Source organism: Rhinolophus sinicus, chromosome 15 (assembly GCF_057876585.1).
Source record: "Rhinolophus sinicus isolate RSI-liver-muscle chromosome 15, RSI-T2T, whole genome shotgun sequence".
Classification (NCBI taxonomy): Eukaryota; Metazoa; Chordata; class Mammalia; order Chiroptera; family Rhinolophidae; genus Rhinolophus; species Rhinolophus sinicus.
Window position 1 is genome coordinate 40,119,895 of NC_142515.1, and position 18,751 is coordinate 40,138,645.

Below are 18,751 nucleotides of genomic sequence, written 5' to 3' on the forward strand. Positions count from 1 at the left end.
GTGAAGCATGTGTTAACTAACCTTACTGCAGTTATCATTGCACAATATATACACGTATCAGATCATTTATGTTGTATAAGTTAAAGTTACGCAATGTTATATGTCAATTATTTCTCAATAAAGCTGAGGGTAAAAAAAGAAAAAAAGAAAAAGAAAACGTGACATTTTCCACTTGGGGGGGGGATTTTTTTTTCATGAACACTTCAGGCCAAACCAAATAAATGATAATGAGAGGTAATATTAGCCGCCAGGCCACACACCTGAGGAGACTTGGTGCAATGCCCACCTTCCACCAAACGTACTCATGCACTTTACCAGCACCCCTCATCAAACCTGGGATGGCTACCCTTGGCTTTGCTGCCTTGGGCTTTGGAGGAAATCTCATGGACAACGCAGAAAATCCGAATGTGGGAGTCATTCTCCCCAAAAGCACCTTCACCCAACAGGTGAAAGGAGTTGTGGACCCAAGTCCCAGCATTCTTGTCCTCTGGGGGGACAATTCTGAGGCAGCTTCTAAATTATTCCTTGGGGAGACCCAGTGGGACTGAACTCCAGTTGCCCAGAATGCTAAGAGGCTCATCAAGATGTCCTTCACTGGTCGCACTTTCTCCATGTTCTCCTTCTACTTTGTGGAATCACCTCCCCAGTCAACTTCCTGCACCACGTCCTCAGTTTGCTCTCAAGGAAATCAGTCATCACTGGGATCAATGCTCATACCTCCAGGTTCCACACATTGTGTTCCTTCTGTCCCAAACACTCTTCCCCTAATTCCCACCTGTTCTTCAAGTATCTTCTTAAAAAGCAATTCCTCTGGAAGTCGTGTGACTTTCCTCTGTTCTTATGCTGACGGATCCTGCTGCGTTTCCCCATCACACTGAAAGATCCGAAGGAGGAGGGAACTGCGTGCCCTCTGAATTCCCAGTACTGTACACAATGGCTGGCAGAATTTGTGTTTTAAAAATATTTGGAAAATTAATGAAATTATATTGGAAAGAGTTAAGTTACAATAAAGAACCTAACACTCTATAAAAGTTTATGTTCATTGAATCTCCGTGACGCCATTCTCATTCCTATTTTATAGGTGAGAAAACTAAAGCTCAGGAAACTGGACGTAGACCAGACTTGAACGCACTGGACACTTTCTCCCCAGCTACCTTACACCTTGAGGCTTCGTGCTGGACATTAAAGCGACTAACAGGAGTATTAAGTCAGTTCCTGAGGTTAATCATTCCCCAACAGTGATCCAACCCAGGCAAAGCTACCCCAGGGGGTTGGGGGGTGGGGCAAGAAAAGTCAGTCCACTAGACTTAACTTGAATTTCAGGAGTTGCCTTTTAAATCCGTCAGGAACATTTCAAGAGCACAAACCTAAATCCACAAAAGACTTAAAGCAAGTTTTTTGTTGCTTGAAAATTCAGATGTTGTATTTTCTGTCTCCAGAAGTTCAATTTGGGTCATTTTTATACTTTCTATTTTTCTTATATACTTGTGTTTTCCTCTGCCTTCTTGAACACATGGAGAATGTTTATAATAGCTGTTTTCACACCCTTGTCTATTAATTCTATCACCTGTTCCACTTCTGAGTCTGGCTTTTCCTTTTTTTGTTTTCAAGATGAGAAATTTTAAGATCAATTACTAAGATATCTTTTTGGGTTAATTAGTAATCTTGAAAGTTGCCCTGTCATTAGTAGGGTATCAAAAAATAAGATCTTTAGAAAAAGATCTAAATATATTTAGTTCAATAGCATATGGATTTAAGGGTGATGTGTAAGACAGAACAGAAAACGGTAAGAGACAGGAATTAAATTTCTCATGTCAACATAAACACCAGACACAAACCATGACCATGCACTGATTTCTTACTGTTTATCTAAAGAGAATGTTTAAAAGTCTGGGCCTGGATTAGACATTAGTGACTGCATACAATTGCATTTCCAGATTTTAAAAATATGAATAGCCTATACATTAAAACAAGGACCCCGATTTCCTTATAGAGTTTTACATAAACACAAAAAAATTTATAAACCAATGGTTTCAACTTTAGAAGCACCATGTGGACGCAGAGCCTCTAAAAGGTATTAAAAGCGGGGGTGGGGGGAGGCGGGGAGTGTGCATGCAGCTTAAACTGAACTTACTTGTGATTAAAGCATTTCCTTTTCTTCAAATTCTACCTGAAATCAGAATGGTTATCTCCGTTACACAGATTAGACATCTGCAGCTGGCAGAGGAAACCAGGACTTGAATGCAGAGGTTGTGGGTATTTTCCTGGTGGACCTTTTCATCAAGTTACAAGTAAAAGCTATCTGCCTTGAGAACAGAGGCATTGAGATGTTGGTCATTTCAATTTACCACATGACTAGCCAAATTAAAAACCCATTTGATTAACTAATAGTTAACATGGAATTCTGCTTAAGCCAGGGAGTCAACTCACTCAAAGTTTATTTAGCACTTTTATATAGGAAAGGGCCTAGTTTTACAGTTTGAAATCCTAAAATGGTATCTCAACTGGGTTCTTGAAGATTATGCTCCTAAGACAGGATCCTGCTAAGTACTGTGCTTTTCCCCTACAGAACGTGGATTCTACCTGCTGGGGTCTTACTAAAAACTGATGCGCCATACATCCCCACCTCCACAAACATGTATAAGACATCACCCCAAATATTCAAAGTAGCCTCAATGAAGAAACTTGTCTGTGTCTTATTGTGTGTGAGGGGCTGTGCCAGAGGCTTTCATCTCCTTTTAGCAAGTATATGTTATCACTGTGTTACAGGTAAGGAACGTGAATTCCAGAGAGGTTAAGTAATTGGCCTAGTGAAAGAACTGGTACTCAACTCTAGAACTGATTCTAAAGCCATGCTTCCTACAAAGCAGGACGAGGAAACCATCCATACAGATGGATTCAAAATCTTAAGAATAAGCTAATATACCAAATACAATGTCCAAAGCCTGAAAAAGGAAAATGTGTATTTGTTTATATGTAACATTTGGGGAATGAGTGTGGCATTTCTTTCCTTTCTATAATTTCCTAGGTTTCTGGTTTTAAATTGAAATATCAGATAAGAAATGATGTATGAATCATAAGCATACAGCTCAATGAATTTTCAGAAACTCAATATACTCGTATCCAGGCAACCAGCACCCTGATTAACAAAGGGAACAGTACCAGCCTCTTTTGGGTCCTCTTCTTAAGTTTCCTTTCTAAGGCAGCCTTTGGTATTTAGGATCTAAGTTAAATGTCTATCAGAAGCAACAGGAAAACAATGTTCATTTTCCAACGCAAAGACCAGCAAGAAAGAGAGAAGGTTTAAGACTCAAGAGGTACATTTTAAAAAATTATCTTTATTTAGGTTTCTGATTCAGCACATGTATCAAAGACTAATCAACATAAAGAAGTAAATAAGACATTAATCATTAAGTCTTACATCTCTCTAAACTCTGACCAAGATTGCCACTATTACCAGAACTCCAACCTAGTCAAGTTGTAGACAAGCTATCATGAACAACATACAGTGTGCACGGATATGCAGAGGCAAAAGGCATGCTAGCACTTGGCTCTCCTCTCTTCCTTGTTGATGTCTTTCTGTTTGACAGTCCACTTTTGCTTTCCATGCTATGTTCCAAATTAAGTCCAGAGAAGGCTCAGGGTCAACCTGATCAAAAACTCTTCCGGAGGAATGCAATTCTCAAACTGTTGTGCCTGCAATTTTGTTTTTGCCAGGATGAAGTTCAGACCGAGATGTACAATACAATCTAGATGACGGTGCAGACTAAGTTAAGAACTAAAGTTGAGCAGTAACTCGAGTTAAGGCATGAATGCACACTCGCACACGTGCACACACACACACTACCATGAAGATAGATTCCTACAATTGCCTAACAAGAGGCAACCAGGGCTTGGCAGTTCCCCATAACTGCTGAGCGTTTTGGACAATGCTCCCCACAGTTTTATTCTAACAGCTGTGTATATTTTACACAAAAAAAAGGTTAAGAGGAAAAGAAGAGAAACAAAACAAAAACCTAAAAACCCCTTAATCTCTTATAATGGCTCTTAAGCATGGAACTCATGTAGCAGCGTCAATGGCTGGCTCTTTAATAATTTGGAAATAAAAGGTTGTTTTGCTATGTATTTCTTTGGTAGTCATCACTACAAAGTAAGTTTTCAGTGTTGGTTACCTATGAGACAAGAATTAGACAGAAGATCAAGTTACACAGAAATATTTCTTCTGTACTAAGATAAAAATATTGAGCTCTCGAAGCACAAATCACTTTGCTTTTTCTTGTCTTATTGGGCATCCTCTACAAGCAAGGCTTCGTGCAGGAAAAATTCGTGTACCTAACAGGGTGATACATACTCTATTTCCCTACAATTGAACAGTTAATAAAAATTCACATTATCCATTATTTCCGGTCAAATCCATTAGAAGCCAATTACGAAGGGACAGCAGCACTTGGTGTCCAAGCCACATTCTGGTCACACATTCATTCCATGGTTGTGGTATCTCAGGAGCTCAGAATTTAAAGCTCCTTTCAATAAACAAAGGAGCAAGGTCAATGAAATCTTAAATACTCCTACCATCTGCCAAATCTCCAGAATTCTGTCTAGAATGCCAGCATGCTTGATGGAAGAAAGCAGTTTCAGAGCCCAGAGAGGTGTCAGGTATTAGGTTAAGTTAATTTGGTTTTGTGGAAAAGGCATGGTAATCTGGCAACGGAGTATTATCATATTAGAAGCACAGTGGTAGCCAAGGGTCTCTGTCAACAAGACAGGAAAATGACGTTCCTGAAGCTACTACTGCTCCCGCCTGCCTTTGGGATGGCTATGGATTTTACAAAGGCCTTTTGGGAGTCAGTCCAGGGTTACCCTGGGCGAGCGGGCAACAGGGATGGCAGGAACCACGTTCATCCCCATGAGAAATGCCCGAGGTACGTCAGCTTCCCATAGGTGAGGGCACTCTTGGCGCTACGGGCTCAGGATCTGAATACGATGGGTCCCTGGTGGCTAAACAATTGCCAAGACACTGCCTTAGCAAGTACTGCCCAAGTGTGACAGGCTCCATAAGGGGTTGTCAAACACGTTAAAAGAACATGAAACAGCATAACTTCAAAATAGTAGTGTTTGTTCTATCAATTCTGAATGTCCAGAGGGAGAGGAAGCTAGACTGATGTTGAAAAAGTGCTGTTTGAAGGAGCTGTGTTTTCTTTTGAAATGAAATGACTAGCCTTGGGGACTCGGCACTGCATTTCGGCAGAAGTCTGAATGTCAAGAACCTTGTCGCTAAAAGGCATTTATCAGGGACTGTTTGCTCACTTCAAGTGCTTTTTCATTCACCATATGGCAATGTTTTGACTTTTGTGCTTTCAGGAGGTAACTAAATTGACAGGAAGCAGAAGGAAGATCATTAGATTATGGACTTTCTTGTCTGAGTGCAAGACACTGTCCAACAGCACTGAAATCTACAATCTCGTGAAAGATTCATGTAAACATGTACCATATTCTCCTGTAAGAAAAACCGAGAACTGTACCATGAAGGCAAATTTTGTTCACCTACTCTCAGAATTCCTCGGAATGGCAATGTACCGGGAGGGACAGTGAGCTGTTGGTGACACCCCGGGTTTGATCTGACCCCGTCTGATCGTATTAAAAATCTAAAGCCTCAATAATAATATGCCAAACTTCTCCCCTGTCTGAGAACTGTACTATGATTATGTATATTACACACACATTATAAATAAAATTTCTATAGACGTACGATTTCTTTCAAACAATTGAAGAGCGACATTCTCAGTTGGGGGGGGGGGTGGAAGCAGGAGGAGGTGAAAAATCCTATTGTTGCTTTTACTCTCAAGTTCTTAAAATGCTAGTCAAACACTATTATCCAACAAGACTTTTTTCTTTCTGTTAACTCTTAAATATGCACTTGAAGGCAAAAATGGAGGTTTCTATACTGTACACTATTAAATATCTACAAGGTCACGGGTCCTTATTTGTAGGAGTGTGTTCAATAAAGAGCTAGCTATTAGAGATGGCTGTCACAAAACATGGACTCTTAAAAATTACTGATAAATTAATTTTCAGTTCTCTGATTATATCCAACAGATACACATTCTCATCATAAAATATACATTCTCTAGTAAGTTATTTTCGTCCACAGTATATATAAATATGCAAACACAGGTGGTAAAAATCACTCTACTACCAAAGTACAAAACAGTAACTGCTGAAAAGCAAAAATAAAGATGTTGCAAGTATTAAGAAAAGAGTGACTCACACTGTTCCACTTCAAAGTGAAACCAAACGATTTATTTGTGCTAAATGAATGGAAATAATGTATTTAGAATATACTTCTTTGTACACGCTGCACTTGCTTATACTGGGCGAAATAAGCAGTCGTCAAAGCTAATGTGCTCCTTTTCCTCTAACACCTCTTCTCTTTTCTGCCAAGCAACGAAGTATTTTGTGGCCATTATGCCAAGATATTCCTAGAACGTTCATTTCAAATAGTATTTTCTAGTAATTTTGCACCTTTAAAATAGTTGTTCAAATTCTATTTGCGGGAACACACATAAAGAATGGGAAGGGAAAACAGCTGTTTTTGTTATACTCACTGCCTTCTGCAGCAGGAATCAAACAGCACATTCTCATCGGCCGTCACGACCACTGGTGGGGGAGGACATTTATGGACTCATGTTAGAGGGGGCCAGTTTGGGTAGGATAGCATTAAGGATAAAGAAAGAATCACACCTTAATATACAATAATTATCCATCCCATGTAGGTGGAAAAGGTAAAGTCATGGGATCCATTACTTTAGGCTATTTGTTTTACAAGAGACATGGATGCTGATATATACTGAAAATAACCTACAAAAAGTGTATCTGTAGAAAGCTCTATTAAACAATATATTGTCTTGGGCACTGATCCATCTAACTTTCCATTCTACACTGAAAGCTAGATTTTCAAAGGACTGAATTGTAGTGCTGAATTACTGGTAATGTTTGGTAAACACCGTTATGATGAAGTGTGTGTGTGTGTGTGTGTGTGTGTGTGTGTGTGTGTGTATGGAGGGGGGGTGGGGTGGTAATAACAGCTCAGTAATTTTCTGCAAATCCATGGAAAAAAATATAAAAAAGATATCCCTTTTTATTTTACAAACCTAAAAGCCAGGAAAATGAAGCTCTGGGGCCAAGCAAAAAACTGCGCACTGCTGCTGAATTACCAAATATTGAATAGCAAATGTTCCAGCCAGGGAATGGACATACATGGAGATTCAAGTAAAACACTGATGGAAAAAAGTCGTCTGTTTAGTGTTGTAACCCACAACACTGGCTGCGTTTCCGACAAACATTTACAACACAATTAATAGTGAAGCCTAGATAACCTCAGTGCAAATAAGTCAGATCCAAATATGCCAGGGAAGGAAGCCTTTGGCGTTGAGTAGACGGCTCCACTGTACGAGTCCCAACATGAGATTCAGACTAAGCACATGCATTAAGGCTGGGAGGAAGGGTGCACCGAATGTTGCGAAGGGGCGGGCTGCGAGGTGGCGGCCGAGGGGACCACGGGCTGCATGGGTGGGGGAGGTGGCAACGGAGGTGGCTGGACTGGGGTCTGTGTGTTGGGAGACGGAGGCGGTGTGGGCCGTTTGAATTTGTCAGGGCTGTTGCTTCTCCGTGGTGAAGGCCTCTGCAAAGAGGACAGAACAGAAGGTCAGTCTAGGTACAGACAGCTCATGCCTAACAACACAGCCTGACTAGGAACTGAGGCTGTGAAAAGCTGACCAATAAAGACAAGAAAGCTGCGACTTCTTTGGCCACCCGGACTGGTTTCTGAACTAGGAATGAAAACTTAAACAAGATAGAGTTTACACCGACACCTATTAGAAAGCTACCATGTTTCCCTGAAAATAAGACTGGGTCTTACATTAAGGTTTGCTCCAAAAGACGCGTTAGGGCCTATGTTCAGGGGATGTCATCCTGAAAAATCATGCTAGGGCTTATTTTCTGGTTAGGTCTTATTTTCGGGGAAACATGGTATGTAAAATTACTCCGAACTCCCCTTAAGTCTTTTCTGTCTGTTGTATGAACCAAGATCCTTCTATCACTCAAACAAGTTTTCAATATCCTCAAAGTGAAAGCTCAACCAAAAACGTTTCTGCTTTTATATAAAGCCCATCAAACCAGCAAAACGGCTTCAGAAATATTTTACATTCTTTTGTAGAACAGGGTTCTTCTTTTAAAGGTTCCCTTATTGGAAATACCCTCAATTCTCTCCTACTCTCAAATCCCTACAAGCTACAGTTCCAATTGCTCTATTAGTCAACTAAATAATCAACTCTAAAGAAAGAAAATCCCTGGAGTGAAGTTTGAACCAGATGCACTTAAAGTTCTGAGTAAAACCAGAAACAAGGCTAATTTCAGGAAGAATACTTAGGGTCAGTGAACTGTGAAGGTGCAGACAATAAATATTTTAGACATTATGGCAACCAACACTAATTCGTTATGGCATGGAGCTGGCCAGAGTGCTGAGGTAGGGTTCAAATGACATTGGCCAGGGTTCAAATTACATTTCACAAAGGGTATTTTTTTCACAGAAACTGAAGTTCACATTTTGGTTCCCAGGAAGGATCTTAGTTGCAACACCACAATTCGGTATGACTATTGGGAAGTCTCTATAGTTTTAAGGTGAACTGATGGAGGGTGGGAAGAAGTCAGGTAAATGTCTAAGGGCATCAGTGCTGGTCTCCCAAGGAGGACCAGCTGCTGCCACCATCAGGAGTGAAGTGCTGCTTCGCACCCCATGGATACTTACTGTGATTCCGTGGGATGCTCCCATGTGTTGCACATGAAGACCTGGGGAATTGTAATAAGACATTCCGGCTCTAGTCAATGAAGTTGGTGGCGTGAAACCCACTGTGTGACTTGCATATGATAGACCTGAAATATGACAACACCTCGTAAGCATTATTTCAAACTCAAATTATCTAGTGTCTGTAACCATCCAGGAGGCTTTAAAATATGGAACTTCTCAGTCACCCACAAAAATGAAAACAGATGTGAAGTGTGGTATGCTCACTGAATGGCCGGCTGGATAACAAGGGATATAAAAGTTAAGCCCTGGAACCCAGAAATAAGTCCATGCATACATGATCAAATGATCTTCAACAAAGATGCCAAGAATACACAATGGGAAAATGGTAGTCTCTTCAACAAATGGTGTTGGAAAAACCGGATATCCAGATGGATGGAAAATAATGAAACTGGACCCCTGTCTTACACTATATACTCAAAATAGATTAGATTTGAATGTGACTCCTGAAATTGTAAAGTCCCTAAAAGAAAACACAAGAAAAAGCTTCATGATATGGGTTTTGGCAATGACTTCTCAGATATGGCACAAAAAGCACAGCCACAAAAGCAAAAATAGACAAGTGAGATGACATCAAACTAAAAAGCTTTTGCACAGCAAAGGAAACAATCAGCAAAAGGTAACCTAGAGTGGGAGAAAATATTTACAAACCATACATCAGATATGGGATTAGTATCCAAAATATATAAGGAAATCCTACAACTCAATAGTAAATTAATAAATAATCTGATTAAAAAACAGGCAAAGGACATGAATAGACATTTCTCCAAAGACGACATACTAATGACCAATAGGTACATGAAAAGATGTCCCCATCACTAACCATCAGGGAAATGCAAATTAAAACCACAGTAAGATAGCACCTTACACTGGTTAGGACAGCTATTATTAAAAAAAAAAAAAAAAGGAAGAAAAAGTAAGTGTTAGCAAGGGATACGGAGAAACTAGAACCCTTGTGCACTGTTGGCAGGAATGTAAATTGGTGCTGTATGGATAACAACGAGAATAGTATGCAGGTGCCTCAAAAAATTAAAACTGGAACTATATGACCCAGCATTCCCACTTCCGGGTGTTTAAGCAAAGAATTGAAATCAGGATATTGAAAAGAAATCTGCACTCTATGTTGACTGCGACATCATTCACAATAGCTAAGATGCAGAAAAAACCTAAATGTCCATCAAATGATAAGTGGGTACAGAAAATGTGGTATTCACATACAATGAAATATTATTCAGCCTTTAAAAAGAAAATTCTTTTTGAACAGAGAATGAATGAACCTTGAAGACACTATGCTAACTAAATATAAGCCAGTCACAAAAGGACAAATACTGCACGATATCCTTATATTAAGTACCTAAGTCAAACTCATAGAAACAGAGTAGAATGGTGGTTGCCAAGGGCTGGAGGTAGGAGAACATGGGGAAATTGTTTAATGGGGCCTAAGTTTCAATTATCAAGAAGAATAAGCTTCAGAGATCTGCTGTACAGCATTGTGTGTTTTATAGTTAAAATTTGGTTTAAAGGGTAGATCTCACGTTAAGTGCTCTTATCCCAATTAGAAAAATAAAGTCAAGCCTTGCCAGGCGTCCAACGGAGGTGTAGGTAGGTAGTTGAAGACATGAGAAGAAACAAGAACCAAGTGGAAAAAACAGAGCAAAGGGGTAAAAATCAGAGGCAAGAAAAGGGGAAGTATCAAAAGATGAATCAACAAACAATGAGACAAAACCACTGACTTACACACAGCAGCCATAAGACAAACAAAAATCCCCCGTGAGAACTCTGCAACTTGGAAATAGTCAATAAAGAAAACAAAAGCTCTCTATATGCTAATGTTCCCCCAAAGAAACTGGTATTTAAAGAAGTAACAACCCCCAGTCCACTACAATGTTCTACATCGTCTTCGTCTAGGACACGAGAATCATCTCTGAAGCGTTTTAGAAATGCACGTGACCAGACTCCGCTCATTATCAGATAGGTCTCAGCTGAGGTCCAAGTGGCCCTATTTTTCAAACATCCAAAAAGTGGTCATCATCCCTGCGCAGCCGAAACAGCCCTGGCCTTTTTGAGTTAGGTGCTGATGGTCCAGTGGTCTGGGGCATCACTTATTTGTCGCTGTGTAAATGTAGCAATCTTTACGTCTTTGAGTTCCCAAGCAGCTACCGGGGTCTCTAGCACAGGGCAAGTTCTATATGAATGAATGCAGTGAAAATGGAAACGAAGGAGCAATTTGGGGAATTTGGATAGTACTGCCTATTGTCAATCACTCTGCATCTAAGATCAGCTGTCGGGCGCCAAGCAACATGAACTCCACTTACCATTTTTTCTGAATTACATCAAAACAAGAAGCTGTGAAGGATGCTTTTTCCTATTGTCATGTCCATGGCTGAGACATGCAGCTGCTAAGCCTACCTTTAGTTGTCCTGTCCCAGAATTTGTCTGCATCTTCCATATCGAATGTTAAGGGTTTTTTTTTTTTCATATATATATATATATATATATATATATATATATATATCTTGGTTTGACTATCATTTAGTGCTGCTTTCTAGTTGCCATTATTTCCATTTCTGATGGTGGACATTTGGTTCACATTTACAAAATGGAGGTCTGGGGTCACGTGCAAGGTAGTCACGGCGATGTTTATTTGTATGACAAGGAATTTGTTCAGCTGGGAAAGGGAAGGTTTTCTTGGAATAGCTTTGGGGAACACAAACCTAATTCTGTTTCTTATGAAAGTGATAAATTTAAGAGAAAGGTTATGAAAGTGACTCCTCACCCGCAGATAGAGATGCTTAGAGGGTTCAACTCATAATAACAGCAATAAGAGCTAGCCTATTTTCTAGTAACACAAGGTTAATTACTATTATGTGAAGCTGCTAATCAACAATCTTTGAAGATTCCTATTGCCTACCTAAATTAAAAAAAAAAAAAAAAAAGAATTGTGTTCTCTGGCTCGTATAAAAGCCTTCTGAATTTGGCTCCAAACTGTCTCCTGATGTTCTAGGTCAGGATGTCCTAAGTGGCTCTTAAAGGCTCACCTGACCTCAAATCAAATGAATTAGAATCTATGGCGGGGAGCAGGGTACCAGGGCAGCCAGTGTTAAAAACCAGTGACCTTATCACTCGTGATTCTGACCTCCATGCCTAAGCTCTGACTGTGCCCTTTGCCTGAGAGGGCCTCTCTTCATCACAGGACTTAACTTACACCTTCCTTTGCCCCATGCCAAGCAGGACCTCACCCAGCCTGGGAAGAGGCAAACATCGCAGGCTCTATGGCTGACTGCCATACTGTCTCGGACTCTAGTTCTGCCACTTGGCACTGACAGTGGGCTTTAGCTCCGTCAACTGTAAAATGGGATGATGGTAGGGACCTCACAAGGTTGTTGTGAGCATGAAATGAGTTAACATCACCATGTGCTCAGAGTGCCTGGCGCCCAGTACAGGCTCAGTAAGTTTCAGCTCCTTAACGCCTCCTTTATTGCTCTCCTCAAAAGCTCTCTCAACTGGTGTTGTTTGAACCTCTTTTTAAACGATTTCGCTTTTTATTATTGTAACTTTTTATTTTAAAATACTTTATGATTCCTAGAAGTTGCAAAACTACTACAGGGTTCCCATGAACCTGCTGTCCAGCTTCCCTCAATGAGATCTTACATACCCACAGCACACTGTCAAAACCAGGATACAGACATTGCTCCGACACTCATGACTAAGGTACAGACTGGAGATTCCATCCATTGTTACTATATTCTCTGGGTGCGTACGTATGTGTACAGCTCGATGTAATTTTATCACACGGGTAGATCTGAATAACTATCACTACAATCAGGACACAGAATGTTCTGTCACCACAAAGAAACTCCCTTGTTTTAGTCCCTTTAATAGTCACACCTCTCCAATCCTCACCCCTGGCAATGACCAATCTGCTCTCCATCACTGTAATTCTGTCACACTGAGTATACACACAGCATGCAACCCTTTGAGATCAGTTTTTGATCCATCGTAACACCCTGTGACTCAAGTTATTACATGTATCAAGTTCATTGTACGGCTGAGTAGTAGTCCATTGAGTACATGTACTGCTGTCTGACTACTTAACTTTTTAAGGAACATAAAATATATAAAATCCATTACACTTGGCCTCGTATTAAGAGTTTCTTATTTCTTGTATTTTTTTCCCTGACTTCCTAGGCCCTGGGGTTGATTATAAGCTCTTAGAGGCCAGAGACTACGTCTTACTAAGTTTTGTTTTCCCTTAAGTTCTAATCATCATGCATCTGGCCCTCTGGCCCAAGAATATAATAAAGGATAAGAATTAAAAAACAAACAAACATGCCAAACCCCAAACATCAGCCTACTGAAAATAGAATACTATGGCTTTATGAAGCTATTGCTGGAATAATTTCTCTTGCTCTGATACAGAAATTCATTAACGAAAGTAAAAATTCTAAGATTTTGTTGTCCATAAGCTCAAGACTGCAAATTTAAAAGATAATTAAAAATCAATTCATGACAAAAAGAAAACACTGAGCAAAATTAAGCATAAAACCAACTACCCTTTAAAGGGAAATTGCAAAAGGTGTGGGTGTGGAGAGGAGCCACTTGAAAACACTAAAATAGTAACACCACCTTTGGATAAAAGGATTCTGGATGATTTTACTTCTGCTTCTTTGTACCCTTCTGATTGCCCCCAACTTTTCTCTGATATATTTTTGCTAAAGAAAAAAAAAAGAGTATATCCAAACTAAAGGCAGACACTTCTTTTCAGTTACACAAGTCATACATGAAAGCACTGTCTTTGTAAAAAATCATACAATATAGATGATTTCTACTTCCACTCTCCCTGATCTGGCTCCCTCACCATCATTCTATCAAGCCCACTCTTGTTAAGGTCAGCAGTGTTTCTGTATTGCCACCTACCACTGCCACTCTCCGCTATTTTACGTGACCGTGGAGCAACATTTGACAAAAATGTGACTACTCCTTTGTTGAAATGCTGTGTCTTAACTTCAGGGACATCCTATACCAATTTTCCTTCTACTTTCAGGTTTTCCACCCATACTTGACCTCTAAATATTACATTAGCTTCAGGATCAGACAGTATGGTTTTTCTCTTCTCCTTATACCTTGAATGACTAGGTGATCTCATCTAACTTCATTTAAAAACATTTTTAATTTTAGAATAGCTTTAGGTTTACAGAACAGTGGCAAAAATAGTAGAGAGAGTTCCTGTATACCCTACACTCAGATTCCCCTATCATAAACAACACAGGCTAGGGTGATATATTTGTCACAACTAATAAGCAGAAATTAATACAGTATTCTTAACTCAGGTCCACACTTCTTCTGGATTTCCTGAGTTGGTACCTAATGTTCTTTTCTTGTTCCAGGATCCCATTTAGGATACCACATGATATTTAGTTGGCGTGTCTCCTTAGGCACCTCTTGGCTAATACATTTCCTCAATTTTCCTTGGTTTTGATGATCTTGTCAGTTGTGAGGTATACTGATCAGGTATTTTATAAACAGACTGTTCCTTAACTGGGATTTGTCTGATATTTTCCACATGGTTAGACTGGGGGTTATGGTGTTTGGGGGAGAAAGACCCCGAGGTAAAGTGTTATTCTCATCAGGGTACATACTACCAATAGGACTTACCACTGTCAATGCTGACCTTGCTCACCTGGCTGAGGTAGTGTCTGTCAAGTTTCTCCATTGTCAAGTTACTCTTTTTTTCTCCCTTTCTATACTGTATTCTTTGAAAAGAAGTCCTTTATATGCAGCCCACATTTAAAGAGTGGAGAGTTATTTCCACTTTCTTGAGGGCAGGGTATCTATGTAAATTATTTGAAGTTCTTCTGTCTGGGAGATTTGTCTCTTTTTCTGATTTATTATATCAGTATGGACTCATGGATGTTTGTTCTATGTTTGGGTTATAATCTAATACTACATTATTTATTTTATTGCTCCAATTGTCCCAGTTTTGGTTTGGGAGCTCTTTCAGTTAGCCCCTGTGCTGCTTTGACACCCCCTCATCATTTTTATTCCTTGAATACCTCCTTACTTTCTGGCATTACCAGATTTTCCAGGTTCACCTTACATATTCTCTGCCCCGGCCCTAGAAACACTCATTTCTCCAAGGAGTCCTAGTTCTTTTCATTGGAGAATGGCATTAGAAACCATAATCTGAGAGGTGAGTGTGCTTGTTGCTAGTGGCGTGTTGACCTTTTTTAAACTTCATTATTCCGCATCCCTGATGTAGGCACATCAAAATATGTGAATTGGGGGTCCGGCCCGGTGGCTCAGGCGGTTAGAGCTCTGTGCTCCTAACTCCGACGGCTGCCGGTTCGATTCCCACATGGGCCAGTGGGCTCTCAACCACAAGGTTGCCGGTTCAATTCCTCGAGTCCCGCAAGGGATGGTGGGCTGTGCCCCCTGCAACTAGCAATGGCAACTGGACCTGAAGCTGAGCTGCGCCCTCCACAACTAAGACCGAAAGAACAACAACTTGAAGCTGAACAGCACCCTCCACAACTAAGATTGAAAGGACAACAACTTGACTTGGAGAAAAGTCCTGGAAGTGCACACTGTTCCCCAATAAAGTCCTGTTCCCCTTCCCCAATAAAATCTTAAAAAAAAAAAAAGTGTGAATTGGGAATGCCTCTTTCTTAGGCTGCATAAAATAATGGACAACCTGAAGAATGACTGAAAAGTAATATTCTCCCCATATATAACCCACATATATAAGTCTAATCAAGAAGAGGATCTTCCGTAAGTCCTAGAAAATGTACCTTTCAATCAAATTGTGAAACAGTACTCAAAATAGATCCACGAGTCGGTAAACTGCAAGATTGCCAATGTTAAAAGGTAGGGTAGGAATAAGAGCCAAAACGTTTAAAATGGAAATGAAAACTATAGGAATAGCATAATTCCACTAAGGAAGTGATTAGGTGTTCTTAATACTGAGAACCACAAATTCTTGGAAAAACGAAAGTGAGAAGAACGTTTGAAATTTCAAGTTTTGCTGATGTATTATATATAGGATTGCAATGGACTAGATTAGGAGTAATTCTGCTGCCAAATAGGAGGTAAACACTACTCTGATATCATAGAACTTAAAATAGGATACAAATGTTCTCACTTAGGCTGACCGAAAAAAAAAAAAATCTAGGTGTTACTTATTACATAGTTTAAGGGAAAACCAAATAGCTTATGTATATAAGCAAGCCCCACACTACAGGGACAGGGTGCGATGAAAGTCAAAATATGTAAATAGAATAAGACCTTCCTGCAGAATATTTGTTACAACAGAAGTTAGTATTTCCAACAAAGGTCTCATCTTTGCTTTTCTTTTTTCCATGACAACAGTCTATTTAATGAATTGGAAATTACACGCCTCTAAAGATTTCTTTAGGTTGAAATAAATCAAACAGAACATTAAATTACACTTAATATGAACCACTATCACCAACAACTATAAAAGCTACCTTCAGCAAGCAGAGAAGACTTTTATCATGGTAATGAAACCCCAGTACTATTTGGGGAAAACTGACAGGCAGTTAGGAAGGGAAGCTTTTGGAGACACTTAAGGGCCACTGGAAAGTATGAGAAACAGTTTCAGGAACATCCTTTGGGCAAGAACAAAGGGTAATGATCACATCGTTGATCCACGATAGAAAGTCCTTTTCGTTTGCAAACAGCCCTCTTTACCTGCTGGATGCCAGACAGCACATTGGCCCTGAGTGGACAAATGCTGCCATGCTTTGTGTACAATTTTCTTTTGATTTCTTCTCTTAAAAAAAAAAAAAAAAAAAAATCACAGCAGCACAGGGTTGGGCTAGATAGATCCTAAACTCACAAAACCAAGCCACTTCTACCTCCCACTTTATCTATGGCAACCTGCATTACTGCAGCATGTCTCCTTTATCAACTTGAAGTACATCCCTGGTTTTTAATTATTATGACAAATGAGATGTCACCCTAACATGAAGCTGTTTTACTTTCCCAAACCACAAAACCTTTCTTGCTGCCACCCTTCCAAGCAGTCACTTGACTTCATTCTGCTGTGAAACTCCTCCACTCACCCTCCCCCACACACACTTTTTCCTCCAACTCTGTTTAAAATCTGTTTACCAGCAAGCACAAGAAAACCAGTCTCGTCACTTCAGTCACAAGACACGATGCTTTTGGCCTGCTACCTTTTCTTTCCTCCCTCCACTCGCCAACCTCCACCGCCCCCCTTGCTTCTTCTTTCTTCTTTGCTGGATCATTTACTTGCCCTCCTGGCCCGAGAGCCCCACGCTGTGCTGGTACGGGAGCCAGAGACCCCAGGGAGAGAGTTTTCGGGGTCAGAGGAAGACAAGCACGCCTTTGAGGACAGGCTTCTGAGGAGCAAAGCCAGAAGCAGAAGCAAAGCCAGTTCCTGATGAGGGCCGAACCCTACTCACAATTCATTGGACATATGAGGAGGTAGCTCTTGCTCGAAAAGGCGGCTTTGGGAGCAAGACACCCACTTTCCTTGCCACTTCCTGGTCATGTGATCAGTAGCTACTGAAACCTCGGAATCACTGCTTCCTCAATTTTAACACGGGAAAAATGATGCCTACATTAATTACTCTGTGGATAAAATTGAGATAATGCATGCGGAACACAATGAAAGAACCTATAAAAGATGTGCTACGATGCATCTTAGAAATCTACCCAAGGTTTTTGTCAATCCACTGCCAATTAAAATTAGTCAAAGAGAGTCTTTTTAAAAAGATTTTTGGAGTTACATTCCTTTCAGGTTTAAAAAAAAAACACACACAAAAGGAAGAAAAAACACCAGCTGGCACTATAACATTTATGCTTAAAAATTACAAGCTAAGACTCAGTCTTAATAGTGATTTGTTTCTGATGCTTCTCAAAAACACATGGCCATTGTCTCTCTGCTTACAAGACTTTTACATGCACGAAGGAACCATTCAGGGATGCCTATTAAAGTACCAGAAATGAGGCCCAGAAGTAGCCGAGAACATGTACTCACCGGGTGAGATGGGCCTGCTTGAGCTCGGAGAAGGAGTGTAAGGGATCGGGCTGGACACAGTGCGAGGTCTTAATCCTTGTGCAGACATCTCGTTAAAACACCTAAGAGGAGGAGGGTGAGTGATCAAAACCTGCATTTCAATAGTGTTTGAGGGAGCGCCTATGGAAAAATGTTTGAGGTTCTCATTTGAGGTCAAACTCCCGAATGTTCAAAGGGTGCTGCTGTAGCTAGGAGACACGTTATAAAAGGGGCTCTCGCTTCTCCACTGCTTGGCACACCGCTCTCCCCAGGGGTATAGGTTAGGGAACTTGGGACGTTTTAGCTCAGAGTGGAGGCTTGGGGACAGAGTGCACCACACAACAGAGCACTGGGCTTTTCTCCATTACCCAACAGCCATGTAAAACTTCACTTCCACTGTCCCAAGAATTAGACAGGTCTATGTTTTATGGCTACATCTCAATTGTCGTTTGAAACTCAAACCCAAACAAGCCCTCTGAGATTTGTGATTAGAGATTAACGATGTCTTCCCGTGAACCAGATGTCATTAGTTCACAAGGCAAGCCTTCCTTAACAAACAGTCACATGTTAGGATATAATAAAAGACACTTAAAAAGACTGCTGTTGACGAGCAATTCCCACTTGAGAGACTTCCTCATAAGCTATCCTTCACAGGCCTTATGGCCAGGGGAAGAAATAGTCGCAAGCACATGCCATCTGTATCCCAGGGCAGATCTCAGCCCTGATAATCAACAGGTCAGGTGAGGAAGTTGAACACTCATTTCTATGCTGGTTTATTCGTTTCATAGAAAACTAGGCTCCCGAATTTGACATGTAGTTCTCAACTAGCCACTCACCGCTAAGTCTTC

General features: G+C 40.4%; 2 protein-coding genes across 4 annotated transcripts in view; one reads left to right on the plus strand and one right to left on the minus strand.

The window, feature by feature from the left end:
* LOC141572933 (uncharacterized) overlaps positions 1-5,498 on the plus strand; it is a 36,409-nt gene extending 30,911 nt beyond the window's left edge. For 2 of the 3 annotated variants that reach the window (XR_016018918.1, XR_012498504.2), the window contains 3 exons: positions 1,082-1,207; positions 2,570-2,769; positions 5,362-5,498. Coding sequence is in view for 1 of the 3 variants with exons in the window: in XM_088791994.1 (XP_088648120.1) it covers positions 1,082-1,220; positions 2,570-2,769; positions 5,362-5,372 (350 nt within the window). In the remaining 2 variants the exon portion in view is untranslated. Of the gene's footprint in view, positions 1-1,081; positions 1,221-2,569; positions 2,770-5,361 lie in introns of all 3 variants that reach the window. The other variant, XM_088791994.1, reaches the window with a different exon arrangement.
* CCDC6 (coiled-coil domain containing 6) overlaps positions 3,319-18,751 on the minus strand; it is a 109,142-nt gene continuing 93,709 nt past the window's right edge. The window contains exons 7-9 of the mRNA XM_019731822.3: positions 17,886-17,986; positions 8,807-8,931; positions 3,319-7,681 (exon numbers count right to left, since the gene is read on the minus strand). Coding sequence (XP_019587381.2) covers positions 7,487-7,681; positions 8,807-8,931; positions 17,886-17,986 — 421 coding nt within the window. The 3' untranslated portion in view covers positions 3,319-7,486. The remainder of the gene's footprint in view (positions 7,682-8,806; positions 8,932-17,885; positions 17,987-18,751) is intronic.